This window comes from Diceros bicornis, chromosome X (assembly GCF_020826845.1).
Source record: "Diceros bicornis minor isolate mBicDic1 chromosome X, mDicBic1.mat.cur, whole genome shotgun sequence".
Lineage (NCBI taxonomy): Eukaryota > Metazoa > Chordata > Mammalia > Perissodactyla > Rhinocerotidae > Diceros > Diceros bicornis.
Window position 1 is genome coordinate 78676871 of NC_080781.1, and position 15696 is coordinate 78692566.

At 34.1% G+C, this 15696-nt stretch overlaps 1 protein-coding gene across 8 annotated transcripts in view; it reads left to right on the plus strand.

Moving 5' to 3' along the window:
* Nucleotides 1-15696, plus strand: part of DACH2 (dachshund family transcription factor 2) — a 495523-nt gene that overhangs the window by 134940 nt on the left and 344887 nt on the right. For 5 of the 8 annotated variants that reach the window (XM_058536286.1, XM_058536287.1, XM_058536291.1 and 2 more), the window contains exon 2: nt 6946-6984. The exons of the other annotated variants lie outside the window; for them this stretch is intronic. In XM_058536286.1, coding sequence (XP_058392269.1) covers nt 6946-6984 — 39 coding nt within the window. The remainder of the gene's footprint in view (nt 1-6945; nt 6985-15696) is intronic. 8 annotated transcript variants of the gene reach the window in all.

A 15696-nucleotide genomic window follows, 5' to 3' on the forward strand; every position in this document is an offset into this window, starting at 1 on the left:
CTTAGAAACAGCTTAGCTGAGTTCTGCTTACATAACTGTCAACATTTCACATCTAATTTAAGCTTCTCTAAACAAATAAGCCAAATGTTAGAAAAAGTTAAGATATAATTAAAATAAATTTTAGAATGTTCTTTCTCTCTGAATAACTTTATAATGAATCTATGTTTATTACCCATCAATAATTCAGTATATTTGATGCCATCAACTAAGTTTGGGCTCATGATGTTTCTGATCAACTTTTGCTACTCAATGAAAGTTTACTCAGATTTTAAAACACCAAGACTGTCCTTATATAAATTAAGCACCATCATCAAAGATGTAAATCAGAGCTGTATAGCAGAAATGAGTTCTTAAAATATGTTTTATGAAAATAAGCTTGAAGACTCTACAGTGATGAATTTGAATAAGAGTCAAGTTCGCCTTCACACAGCCAGTGTTCACTTCATTTGACAAATATTGACTAGTGCCTACTCTGTGCCAGCATCTCTGTTTGGTTTTGGAGTGAAACAATGAACAAGAAATCTAAACCCATTCTTTCATGGAGATTGCATTTTTGTAGGGAAGATAGATTTAAAACGAGTAAATAGATAAAATATTTACACATCATTACAAATGCTATGAAAGAAACACCATTTTAATCAACAATTCAGAATGGGAGGCTGCCACTATGTTCTCTACCTAGGCAGCATACTATTCAGGAAGTAGGCCAATTTACTGTCATCTCAGTGTGATATTAAACCATCAAACCCAAAGCTAACTAAAAACTGATAAAGCAGTGATTGTGTCCAATGTCTCAAGGGCTTTAATGTATATCTACTGTAAATTCATTTGGTTTTGGGAGCATTTCCTTTTCTGTGAGTCATTCTGAATATACAATAGCAAGACATGATCATTAATTGGAAGATGTGAAATATAATTAGCATAACAGTGTTTAATTTATGTAAGAGATATTAAAAAATCCCTTACAGGGGCTGGCTTGGTGGCATAGTAGTTAAGTTCGTGGGCTTCACTTCTGCGGCTCAGGGTTCGCGGGTTCGGATGCTGGGCATGGACCTACATACCGCTCATCAAGTCATGCTGTGGTGGCATCCCACATACAAAAATAGAGGAAGATTGGCACAGGTGTTAGCTCAGGGCCAATCTTCCTCAACAACAACAACAAAAAAACAGAAAAGAAAAAATCTGTTACAAAAGGCTGACTAAAACCCCCTTACAGATCAAAGGACAAGATTCAAGTGGTCACTCATGGTTTCTTTAGCCAATCCTACAAACATAGATAGCAACACTGTAAGGAGAAAAATTTCCAACAGAAATATTGTGTACAAAGATGCCACAGCATTATGTGATTTAAAATTTATGAAGGTTTTGAGGGATTTTAACGTTTAAATTTTTATGCAATATAAATGATTTCAGGTAGGTAATCTAATAATCAGAGTTCATTTATGTGACTGATATTTACTGAGTTTGACTATGTGGAAGAATGTTATGGAAAAAACTATTTGGGATGCATTGATAGTATCACTAAGGATATTTAATTAACCTCATCCTTGCTGGGACATATACTCATATTGTATGTTGGACATATACTCATTCAGTATATTGTATATACTGAAATAATTACTGTTGTATTGTGAGAAGAACAAGTTATTCTAATTTTTTATGATCATTTGAAAAATACATTTGATGCTCTGAACCATAATCCAATCTCTGAGATTCTTTGTTATTGTAGGACATATGAGAAATATCATTGAATCTATTGAGGCTCCTCAAACTGGACTGATAAAGTACTGTTTATATAAAGGATCCTCTGTTAGAGACAACTAGCATAGAGTCTTGCATTCTTTAAGTTATATTGGCAGCCTGTGTTAATATATATATATATCCTGAAACCCCCTCTCCTACAAACAAATTTTACAAATGCCATATATTTATTTATCTTTACTATCACCCCATCCCATATTCAATTTTCCTTTTCTTTTTTCTCTAGACTCTGACTTTAAATCTCATTGACTTTTAAAAAGAGTCAAGTTTATGCACCAAAGTCTTTCAGAATAAGTAGATATTTAATATGACCAAAGTTTTTGTTATTCTCAAATAGTCCTAGGAAAAATAAATTTCTGAAAAGAGTAAATTGTCAGTTTTAATTGTTTGGGCTTTAAGTCAGAAGATTGTGCCTTTGGAGACTTAAGTGATCAAGAGTTTGTTTGGATGTCCTCTGCAAACTTAAATAGGCCTAAAATATAGAGGCCTTTATTTTTATACTTTTATAGTGAAAGATATTTTCAGTTCCTTTTTCTTTTGACATACATGCTTGTCAAAGAGTTTGCAGGATTCCTGAAGAGATTAAATAGCTTTATAACAGCCGTTGTGGAGTAAGAGTTAACAAATAAAATGAATAAAGTTATTAGCTAAGATTGAGCAAAGCTCCCTAAAAGCTCCAGCAGTGGAAACGCAACAGTTAACATGATTTAATCATGTCTCCAAAGAGAACTTAAAAAAGTTTTACCAAAACATATTTACTGGCCATTTATCCTCTACAGATGAGGTTGGGGGGAGGGGTGGAACGTTACTTGACTCATGTCCTATTTATTACGTTTGTTCCCAAATCAACATTCTGTTCATTGTATTGGGCCAGAAAAACAAGTGACATGATTAAAAGATTTTGTCTGTGTAAGGAACAGCTAAAGCCTAATTTATTAGTCTCCAAAATATGGCAGTATAAGCCAGGTTAACAGCTGACTCCTATTTCAAAGCATAGGAAACATTTTTTTTTCCAGCTTTATTGAGGTACAATTGACAAATGAAAATTGTATATATTTAAGGTGTACAATCATTTCACAATGTATACATATATCAAAGCATAGGAAACATTTTATTGATCTTTTGTAATTTTAAATATATGGCTACTACTCTGATTGAATGATATTATTTCTCTGAGCGTAATCAGAGTTTATTTCTTATTGAATCTATTTTTGTCTAACACAGCTTGCTTTAGGTGCCTTTTAATATGTGAAAAAATAATAAAATGTTGTCTACTTAAAGGGTCAAAGCCTTGTCTTTCCTCATTAAAGAAAGTGCATATGACTTTGTAGGTAGATAAACAATCTAGCACTTTTAGTGCACCCTCACTCAATAGCATACACACATATGGAAGTTTCCAGATAGCTCACATTTTCTTTGGGGAAACTGACTAATGTTTTAGTAAATTATACCCACAAACTTTAAAATAGTGGTCATAAAACTCAGATTCCTACTGGAACCATGGAGATAACATAAATTTGTTTGGAGGGCCAGGTGTAAGATCATAGGACATTGTGGGACCTTTAGGGGTTGCAAGAGTGCATGCCCTGTCTACAGGTAGCCGTTGCTTCTCTACTTCATCTAGTTGTGCTGAGCCAGTAAATATGTGGGACCAGTATTGCCAGATCTCCTTTTTTTAATGAACCTACTAGAAATCCAGATTTTATGTGAAACTTCCAGATTTTCAAAGCTCTGGGCAGACCCAAGAAAATATATTTGGCAGGCCTGGTTTGCCAATTTGCAGTCTGCTTTAAAAGTAGTGTGGCGTAGAAAGAGCAGTGGCCTAGAGATCAAGGGAGCCACAGATCCTGTCTTGTCTCTTCTACTGTCTAAATGCGTAGCATATCTCTTGACCTTATTATGTTCCCATGAGGATAAAACAGATATGACAATCTTTGGGGGAGAGTTCAAAAAGTCGTTACCGAATATAGTATAGAGGAAGCAGGGTGACAAGTTCAGGAGCAATAGCAAGAATTAGGAGTCAGGAGACTTCTGACACTAACTTCCTATGTAACCTTGGGCAAATAATTGAACATCTCAGGGGCTAATTTTCTCATCTGTTAAATGGTGATGGTGGTGGTGGGCAGTAAACTAGAGCAGTTCAGACACCCAATATATCACATAGGAAAAAGAAGAGCTTCACTAATTTAAGGGACAAAAAGGAATGGCTCCCTCTTGTCTTTCTTTCTTCTACCCACCAGCACTTCATTGAAGTTCTTTAGAGTCCAGTTTGAAATCTATTGGAGTAGATCACCTCAAAGTTTAACTGTATTTTTAAAATGCTCCGTTTTAAGTAATTTCCCCTGTTTGAAGAATTAGCAAAAGTAGCACTCTATTTAGTTACCTTCACATCACAGGTAAGACTTACTATATGATGTTTGATGGTGAACTTTTAATTTATCTTCAAAAGGACTAAAATACTTAAATCCAGTGAGTCTGTGGGTTCTTAACTGGACTCCGTACTTTGTGATATTTTGTTGCCTCTTTTCATGTGTTTTGTATGCTGCTTCTCTATTGTCAAATGTGATTCTGTGGTCTAAGTTTCAAAAGTAAGAATTCCATTTCTCTGATTTTTCTACTAAACTGACTCCAATCAGAAAAGAGCATGCTGAGTAGCAACCCTTGCCATTAACTTTGTTGCCTTGCATTTACGCACTACAAGTTAGAAGAATTTGTCAGTGGTACAGGGTAAAAATGATCTTGACAAACTCAAAATATAGCCTACTCTCTATTATTCAGTTCTTGAGTCTCAGCCAGGGCAGAATCACCTCGTCATAACTTGTATGTGGGAGGAAGGTCTCTCTATAGTAAGGATAATCAGTGTCCTATTGCAGTGCAACAATGATGGTGATTGGAGCTGGTGAGCTGTGTAGACACCCTTACTACTTACCACCGTATGTTGTAGGACGTCAGTTGGTAATGGTTCTATTGGTGGTGGTGCTATATTGAGTATAGCATCTGACCCAATGTTCTTGAATATGTGTAACCCCATTTTGTCAGTCGCTTCATAAGAATGTGGTCATATGTATATTTCAGCCACAAAGAAAAGTTTTAGTGGATTTCAGGCCCTTAATTCATGATTTTAATTTCATAGGCAGATTTAGAAGTGGGGAGAAGTAGCAAAAATGTAACTTCAGGAGACAAAGAGGAATTAGAGGGGATACAAAACATTCTAGGCCAACTCCAGGAAACCCAGATAAGAGCTGTTTTATACTGAGCTGATGATATTTGTAGCATCATCTGCTTATTCAGTAAAATTTTCCAAAATCTTGATTATTTGGCAAACTATAAGGAACTCTAAAATAAATTAGTTGACATCACAGAAAGAACAAAGTGAGAAATATAGAAGCCAGATTTTATTTCAAATGTCAAAAATAAAGTATTTTTTTTTAACTTGTAGTCCCTAAAGTTCTAGAGTTATAGCTAGTGTTAGGCAGTATTGTAAAACACACTCTCACATTTGATAAGACAAATGAGAAAATTTCAAAATTCAAGGTAAACTCCTAATTTTCTAAGAAAGTTTTAAATCCTTAGTAAAAGAACAGTTAACTCACGGACATTTATATATTTATTAGATGATTCTAACAAGAATGTTTCAGTATTTGGTAATTTTAAAGTCTAAGCTTAAATAATCTGTGAAGCTCAGGCCATAGAAGATTTAAATGGTTTTTATTATTTTTAACTTAGTATAATTATACACCTATGGTGACAGCCAAAAAACTTCTGTTGAGTTCAGAAAGTTTTATAAGTGAAAAGAGAAGGGGATCTCTGGTAAAAAGGAAAAAAATTCCTCCAGTCCAGTGATATATAGCCCATTGCATTAAGGAAGTATGCATTATCATTGACTTGGTATATATGAGTATATTTATGAGTATATTCTACTTTAAGAAACTGTCATTTCAAAACAGGTTGAGTGAGTGAACTATAAAGCAAAATCAAATAGTTCTGACAATCAAGTGACAGAACACAAGAGTAGGTGAAAAAAAGACTCACCTCCCTTCACTCCCACCTCCTTTGCCCGGCAACTCCAGATAAATGTTGGCATTTGTGGTTTATTTGGAAATCTTTCTACAGACCTTTAAGCAGTTGCCTTTCAAAAACAAACAAACAAACAACAAAAACCTTGAAAGGAGACTTTTAAAAAGGCTATTAGAAGAAGACATTACAAAGGGGTGATGAACCAACTGTGTATATTTGTAGTGGGCATTATAGGGAGGTTCCTGTTTCTGTACTACTAAGAAGTGCACTAAGGCTCAAAAAAGCCAAATTACAGTCCTTATAGTTTTATTTAGCACGTCGTTTTAGATTGCATTGTTCTTCATTAAAGGGTTTGGGAACACTAGGAAATACTATACTACTGGAAAGAATGATTGTTTTGTTAACTAAGCTAATTATGTGGATTTTTTTTATTGCTCTCTTTTGTATGTGTTTAACTTATTTGTGTGAGTGTGTGTATGACTGTGTATGTGTGTCTGTGTGTGTGTCTGTGTGTGTGCGCGCATGTGTAACCCTTTTGGGGAAGATGTAAGATAGTTCAGTATTGCTTCAGCAATAAGTATGTAGTGAGCTGTGAGATTAATGGCTCCATGTTTAAGAAATTAAGGCATGACATTGATATTGGCTTACTTTCATCATCCTGTTGGCCAAATAAAAAATGAGAAAGAAAACTAAAAGGGGATTTTTTTGTCCCTAAAAAGTATTGGAATACCCAATGGGATGGGAAGGAAGGCTCTTGAAAGAAAGGGAAAAGACACAATATTGCTGAATCTTTTTTTGGAATTGTTACGACCCGAGGCCATTTTCTTCAACAGAAATCTATAACCTTATTTCCTTGCCTTCATATATAGAAAAGCCCTAAACCACATGACATTTCATATTATTCTTTACTCAATGGGGATTAGACCAGAAATGTAATAACATTATCCATATATTTAAAACACTATCTAATAGCAATTCAGGCTTTCCTACCTTCTTTGTGCTCTTCCCTGCTGGTGTTTCATTGTGTGTAAACTATCTAAAATTTCTGCAGAATTTAAGAAGATTTTTTTTTGTGAAATATAATAAAGCCTTGATTAATTGGAAGCTAACTAACCAGAACTCTCAATTAACCAGTTTTATTTATTTTTTGCTACACTCTCCTTTTAGAAGGAAGAGGCAAATGACAAGAAAACAAGCTGTTAACAGGTATTTATGTATTTATTTTTTAAAAATCAACTTCCTGGGTATTTCCTGGAGCCTGTACAGATTCAGCCCAACTTCAATAATTTTGTTCCCTGTACTATACTTACTAAGGTAGGAAAGTAGAGCCATTTAAAATTTTCAGCAGCAAATGTTGAATCTTGCTTAATCCTTGGTTAATAATAAGAAAAATGAAATTCAAATTGCTAATTAGAGCCTGTCTATCCATTTGAGGGTTCTAGTTAATTGAAGTCTGCACATTTTCACTATTACCAGTTAGTGATCTTTCGTATCTATTAACTGGGAGTGGATCCCAGGGCTTTGCAGTGGGGAGATGATTACCAGCCACAGGGAGCAACTCATTCCCTGGGAACTAAAGCAGAAACTAGAGTAAGGCTGTGAAGTTGATGGGGGTTGAGTTAGGATCACAGACATAAAAACCCTGACACCTATGTAAAATAATGGGAAAGTAATTCTCCCGTCCCATGGCTCTGAAATGCTTGGGAAGGTACATTCACTTTTACAGGGCAGTACAGGCTATTAAGTGTGCTACAGCAATAATGGAAAAAAAACTAGGCCTTCTAATCTTCTGGAGTTGTTCTAAGCATTAGGCACAGATATATTTTGTAGGCGTGCTAGTAGTTCTAAAATATTTGAAATTATTTTTTTCTAAAAATACATTTTTTAAAAAATATTTGGAAATCTAAGAAGATTTGCGCTTGAAACTTCTTAAAATATCCATGACAATTTCAGTTAAATTGCAATCAGAGATACCATATTGCTCCATGCCTTATACCATTTAGGTTGTAACGGGGAAAAGAATGGGCAGTAACTCAGAGAGACAAGGGAGAAGGAAGGAAACCCATGATACTAAAGTATGTTTTGTTATTGCCTGGAAATAGTGCCCCCTCTTCTCTTCCACACACCCTTCTCAGGTTAAATCACCCTTTGGTGACTTTTAACTCTTTCCTTCAGGGCTGCCTTTGGTGCATGTTTTATCCATATATTTCTACAAGAAAAATGTCATAGGATTGTGGGGGAGATGGGGACCACACCATGTTATTTATCCTGGGTTCTCAACATAGAAAAATCACTGTGGTAGTATTTCTAATATCTAGGACATTTTCTATACTAAATATTACTTTTAAATATTATGCACACTAAATAATACCCAAGTGACCTGAAGCAGTGGATGTGCCTCCTTAAGTGCCAAACTTTCTATTCGACAGTGACTTCAGTGTGTAGATTTCATAAATGAATGATTTTAACTGAAAAATTTTAAATGGATTGAGTTTTGAGTTTAGATTTGGGATATTGAAAGTAACTGTTTTTGATTTTATATGAATGCAATTGAATTCAGGCATTGAAACTTACTTTGACTTTATTTTTATTTTGCTAGTAAAATGACTTGCAAATTAATGTCAACTTCTTTCTTTTAATTAAGCATAACAGTCGTTTATAACTGGCATAGATTTATTTCTAGATTAATCAGAATACACATTACATATGTACATATCTAAGTAATGAGTTTTTATATTTACTGTAATCTGGGAAAAACCATGAAATGTTTTTGAAAGTATATGTACTCATTCACTCACGTAAACTACAGAGAAACAGGAGAGTCGCAAACTCTCATGCCTGCTGAGGCAAGGCTGGTAACATAAATGAAAGACCATAAGGAACAGGGAGTGGTGGGGATTATGGTGACCCAGAGAGTATATATTCTTTCCAAGGTGGCAGCTGTTACTCAGCTCAGCTGATTGCTACCATGTGGGAAAGTGGGCCCAGTGTTGTTAGATCTGGTTTTACAAGAAGCTGGGAATCTAGATGTTTATATGAAATTCTCTAATTCTTAAATGTTGGTAACTAACTCAATAAAAAGCAAAAAAAGCAACACTATGCAGGCAAAACAAAACCCATCTGTGGTCTGGATCTAGCCTATGGGCTGTCAGTTTGCGACCTCTGCTTAAAATTGTAAATCTTCTAGGTACTGAAATTTAAAAAAAATCACAGTATGTTATAGATGCACCCGAAGATCCTGATGACAGAAAATTCATGTAAAGTAAATAAATAATAAGTGGAGTGTTTGTAAATAATTCTTCTGGTACTCAAAATAGTGGTTATGCATTTCGTGATTTTTTCTTACTACACGGAAATATCCAAGATAGTTTTCCCTTAATGTGGTTTGAAAATTAAGATAAAATTATGAATTTTTTGCTTTCATATTTACCAGTAAAATGCAGTATGAAAGATCATTACTGCCATGTTCAAAAGAGAATATTTAAGGATAGGTTCTGTCACATAACATAATTAAGGCTTTTATTTATAGCTCAATTTATTGTGTTTTAATAGGAAGAAAGCAATGTATATAGCATGTGTTGTTTTATTTTAAATTGCCTTGCCTTGAAACAAATTTCAATTTTATCTAGCAAAATTCCTTTATTTTTACAAATGGTTAAAATAAGAAATAAAGAAATGTAAGTAGTTAACACAACAAAACTTCATTTGAACTTTTAGTAGGCATTGGCAAAGATAAAACACAAGTTGGTCATCTGGGATTTTGTTGAGAGGTAACTGACTGATCTAAGACTTGGCTTGTTTGTCTGTCCTGCCCTGGACCTTAGCACATAATCCCACTGTGCTACAATGCTTTTGACATCTGTATGCCCCTTTCATCACGGGGCATACAATCCGAAAGCATATTTGTCTAAAAAGGAAACAATTAAATTCCAATCTCTCTAGGAAAAAAAAAAAGAAAAAGAAAAAGACCCCACTGCTCAACCTGCTTTAAAGTCCCCTATGATCTGTACCATAAATCCTTAGTCAAGATGGTAAGTTAACATTATCATTTCTGATGAGAAACTTATCAGAGGACTTGAGAAAAAAGAGAAAAGTAAAAAAGAAAGAACAAAAGAATGCACAATCTCAAATCTTAAATTAACTAAAAAAAACCCCTCATTTGTTGACAAATTATTCTAGTCACAGACTTAACACAGACACATATGAAAGATGAGAAATTGTTGGACAACTGGTCAACACATATGACAATGTGCAAAACAGCTCATATTTACTGAAATCAAATTTTAGTAGACAGTGCTGCCCTTTTTAGATCAATGGATAGTTTTGACCACAAGTAATCTGTTGTGTGATAGGGATGGACTATGTTTAAATGTATTAATTAAAACTGTTCCCTAAAAACTCTAACAACTGAAGATTCTCAGTTAATTGGTTAGTCCTCAAGGGTAGACAATTTAAGAAATTAGTGATTATTTGATGCGTTCAACCAGTGTGGACATATAAATAAGGTAATTCAGGATAAAATTTGATGAACAACTAGTAAGTTTTTTTTTTTTGTCAGAACATAATAATATCTAACATTTTCCAAGCATGATATCCCAGGTGATTTTCCATGTATTAGTTCATTTATTCATCATAACAACCCCAGAAGGTAGGTGCTGTAATTCTGGTGCTTGTTTTAAGATGATGATACCAAGGTACAGAGGAGATTAAGTGACTTATCTAATGCCACACAGCCTACAACTACCAGATCCAGCATTTGAATCAAGGCAGTCTGATTTCAAAGTTCATATACTTTGGATCAATATATTTTATAGCCTGACAACTGGAATCAGACTAATTACAAGAAAGTTTCATTTCATTCTATATATATATTTTTTTTTCTGACATTGAAAAATGGCATTTCTATTCTGAAATCAATTTTGGTAGCATCATTTTGATTGTGTAATAGATTAACAAGATTAATTATAAAATAGTTCAAATAGAAAGAACAGGAAATAATAAGGGACACCTATGGACCAATAACCAGGTCTACATTTTGCTACGTTTGATTCAGAGCTCAATTAAAAAAAATATGTATCTGTAATGCATTAATGATATGACTAACACTAATATCTGTTCTACTCCACCCTTCAGTAGAGGTAACCGCTATCTTAAAATTGATGTGTATCATTGCTGTGTGTTTTTTATTGCATGTGTATTTATACACAAACAATGTGAAGTATTGATTTTTTTGTTTTTAAAATGTACCTGAATGGTTTGATACTATGCTATTCTTTTGTAATTGTTGTTTTCACATTATGTTTTTGAGATTTACCCATGTTGATACAAGTAGATCTGGTTCATTTATTTTTTAATTGTCTACTATACTATTTCATTGTATGAGCACACCACAGTTTCATTATTCTTTACTATATTGATGGACATTTAGGTTGTTTCCAATTTTTTATTATTATAAACAGTGCTGTAATGGTCATCATGTTTTCTTGTGCCCATGTGGGAGAATATCTCTGGAGTGTAAACCTAGAAGTGAAATTGTTGAGTTGTGGGCTATGCACATCTTCAACTTTAATAATTATTGCCAAATTGCTCTTGAAAGCTGTTCTGATTTATACTCCCACTAGCATGATACAAGAGCTCCTATTTTCCCACATTCTTGCCAGTGTAGTAGATATATTTTTTTATTCATTCTTTTTTTTTTTTGAGGAAGATTGACCCTGCACTAACATCTGTTGCCACTCTTTCTCTTTTTCTTTTTTTTCTCCAAAGCCCCAGTACATAGTTGTATATCACAGTTGTAGAGTTTTAGCTCTTCTACGTGGGATGCCACCTCAGCATGGCTTGATGAGTAGTGAGTAGCTCCATGCCCAGGATCTGAACCAGCAAACCCTGGGCTGCCCAAGCAGAACACACGAACTTAACTGCTATGCCACTGGGCCGGCGCCTGTAGTAGATATTTTTAACAAACCATTACTTTGAAGAAAAAAAATAATTCTTTTTGTTGATTCTCTTTCATGATTATACACCAACAGGTGAAACGTGAAACATTGATTCCTCTGATCACTTAGTGCACATAACAATGTTTACTGATACTATTTGTGTCATCATTCTTCATTTAAAAACGTGTAGTTTAGATAAGCATAAGAATACTATTTAAAATGTGTAAAGTATTTTCCAGGTTACAAAGCATTTTCACATAAAGTGTCATTTGATGAGATAAGTGTGGTATGGCAGGAAGAGCTCTGGAAAAAGAGTCAGAAGTCTATGGACTTAAAAAGAACCCTGCAAATAACTTTGTGGCTTGGGACCTCAGTTGCTGCATCTGTAAAATTAGGATGTTGGACTAAGCAATGTCTTAGAGACATACTATAACCTTTGGTGTATAATACATATCTTATCTTTTCCTTGAAGCTATAATTTACTTATTGTGCATAAAACATAAAGACAAAATTGAATTTTATCAATTTGTGAAAACTTTGTAACACTCTAGCTTAGTTAAGATTATAAGTTTATCCTATTTGTGTTTCTCTTAATTCAAGGACAATTGGGGGTGGGAAGTGGGATAAAATATGGGAGCAGGATCTCAGCGATGTAAGGACTAGACAGTGGCAACACACCTTCTTGAATTCATCTTTAATGTTTCCCGCTCTGAAGCATCACATTACAAATGCTGAAACACAATGAAAGCTCAACCACTGTTTGTTATGGCTTTGTGTTTCTTTTCAAGCTCTTTTTATTCATGTTTCACATTCAGAGAAGAGAATATTCCACACTTTCAGCTCACTTAAGATTTGATTCCAACAATACTTTTATGGTGCTGCACATAGCTACTTAAAGTAGAGGGAGGACTTAGGTTGACTATTCTATATTTCTTTTTGGAGGGAGTAATTGGATTTTGTGTTTGGAGAGACTTTTGATTAGAAAGATCTGGATCTTTATACTGAGGTTTAACAAAGAGCTTTCAGGGTTTCTTAGATTCTATGTGTACTGGAAAGAACATTCAGTTAGAAACCTAACTGTCTAATATTGTAAGAGATTAAAGTAGAAAAGGGAGTCAGTTGAAACTGATTTTATTTCAACTCCCAGAATTGCAAATGTACCACACAAACACACTCACGTACACTCACACATTCACATACGCAAGTATATCTTATCTCTAGCACAGAATGCCTATTATTTTCAATGACTTTTAAAAAGAAAACTCTGTTTATCTGTATTGGACATAGTTATGTTTTTAGTGAAGCTTCTACTTATGGAAGGTGGCAATTCTGGCAAACAAAATCTAAATCAGTTAATCTCTTGTGATGAAGACATTTTTAGAGCCCTCTCTTTCTATAAGTAGTCCTGGGAAAATTTTGTGACTGTGGCATTCCTAGGAAGTGAATTGACCTCCTACAGAGTTTCAACATCAGATATTACAAGAAAATTGTGGTTCACACACTTTGTTCAGATGATCTCCAGATTAATACAATTCACATGTGTATACTTCATTGTTCAAATGTGACAATAAGCCTAGAGAATCCCACATAAATTGCTTTTGAGGGTTTTTACCCACTTTGGCCTATTTGTGAACTAAGTGCGGGGCCCATATTTAAGAACTTCCACTGCTATTTTTACTAATTGGCACCTTGTTTTATAATTGAAGCATTCTTTGATAACCACTATTTTGCTTACTGTGTTACTTCTACTAGTTCAGTGAAGAGGAACTTATGCCAAGTTAATCTAGATTATTTTTGCCAAGGTCCTACCTATTCCATATGGAAATTTAATCAGGTTATCTAACTTTTTCAATAAGCACTAAATAAGTCACTTAAAATGCAAGATATCCCAAAGCCTTTAAGCTAGTTTCTGTAGGTCAGAGCATTTTCTAGACAGCACCTCTTGGACATAATACACGAAGTGCCTGACAAGACTATTGGGAAATCAGTACTCTCCTTTTTTTTAAATAAATATTATGATTGCTAAGTATTTATTAAAAACAGGAAAGGAGGAAAATAAGTATTGTTGTATTGCCTTTATCATTTGTGTTTCTAAAACGCATTATTTGTATTTGAGATGTTAATGGCCCTTTATTTACGCAACGATCTGCAGTTGTTCTATGTCCGACTCCTTATTGAGGCCTGATATTTTCTTAGCCTGGACAAAGTCTTGGCAAACACCGTTTATCTTTTATCCACAAAACATCAAAATCATGGACACTTTTGTCTTTACCACTGCCTTCAAGAATACCTATGTGCTTTGCCACGGATGGCATCTAGATAATAATACTATAATATTAGTATAGAAAATATTCCTTTTTGTTATTATTGAAAACCCAGTTTGAACCTTGAGCAAGTCATTTACATGATGTTTCCTTGGGATTACCTACATTCTTGTCCACTCTGACCTTGTAATTTTGCTCACAGTTGGAAATGTAATGCAGAGTGACTAAGATAATGTTGTTTACACAGACTTTAAGTGGAGTGACATTATAGTCAAGCAAGTGTCACATCACCCAAAGTGAAGGAAGACTTAATTACCATAATCCCGTGAATACTAAAATTTCTTGGCCATGTGTAGCATAATAATGTAATGTTCTGCATGTTACATTTAATAATGTGAAGGTGCAATACATTAGGTGTCAGGATGTGTATTTCTTTAATATAAATGAAAAGAAAGTGGAATTATAGAAGGAAAACAGACTTTTGTAGCAAGATATTGTCTGAATGTTCAGGTGAAGTCTGTCCTTTCTTTTAAACTTAGAAGAGTTGCCTAGTGATGTGAAAATGAAGGGACTGCTAAAATATCCATAAATCTAGACACCAGTAAGTAGGGTGACAGACCATGAATTTCTCCGGAGGGCGCAGGGTAGATTTAACTAAATGACTGAGACAGGATAAAGAGGAAAGGCTGATAACCACCTATTATTGTGCAATGGGGAACATATCATTAATTTACAAAGAGAGTGGTGACATTTTCTAAAATTGTATAGCCCTATTCTTAAAAGTTTGTCAGTGTAACTAATTAGTTGCTAAAACGGAGTTGATTCTAAGACCCAGTATGAATGCATTTGAAAAGGCAGTGCATTGTCCCTAAATTGGTAGGGTTTGTAATACATCTTGATGAATGCTACAAAATAATGTTAAGAAATGGGACTATTATGCCAAAATGGCCATTCTTTGGTTTCTAGTCCTTGAAGGAATTATGTTCCATGGCAACGTGCTCTAAAGTCCTGTAGATACATGTGAAGTGCCCTAAAGACGTGTCCTGCTTTCTGTTTTTGATAACAACGAGCTTTCAATACAAAGAATACACTTGCTCAAAGGGTTCTCCTCCCAGCATATTAGGACACCAAAGATCTGCTGTTACTTTAGATTATCATTTGGAATTTTTGTTTTTTTAACTAATTCTAATGTTCAAAAGGGGGCAAGTATAAAATTATTCAGCCATAAAATGTAAAAAATTAGAAAACCGGGATGTAAAAAAAATATGTAGCTCAATCAATAGATTCATATAAGTGATATATTATTCGTAATTCATGATACAAAGTGCTAGATCATCTGATATATACAATAGTCCAGATTTTTAAAAAAATGTATAAAAGCTGTTAAAACGTATAAAATATGGAAGCCTGCTAGTAATAGGAGCCATGATTTGGTTTGTTACAATTAGGATAGTTTAAGACATTTTGAACTTCTTTATCATTACAAAATATTCTTTGCATAGAAAATGTTTTCATTTAAATATATAAACAAAATTATTCTTTGATTTTTATTTGATGAAAAATCAAATGATTTGGACATTTTTATTTTAAATGGCTAGTTCTAGTCAAGTGGTATATTACTGTGATATAGTTAGTTGGTCAGCAGATCTGTAGGTTATGCTGCTTTGAAATGAAGTTAGCCTAAATAACAAAAATAACAATTTTATATTCTTTATGCT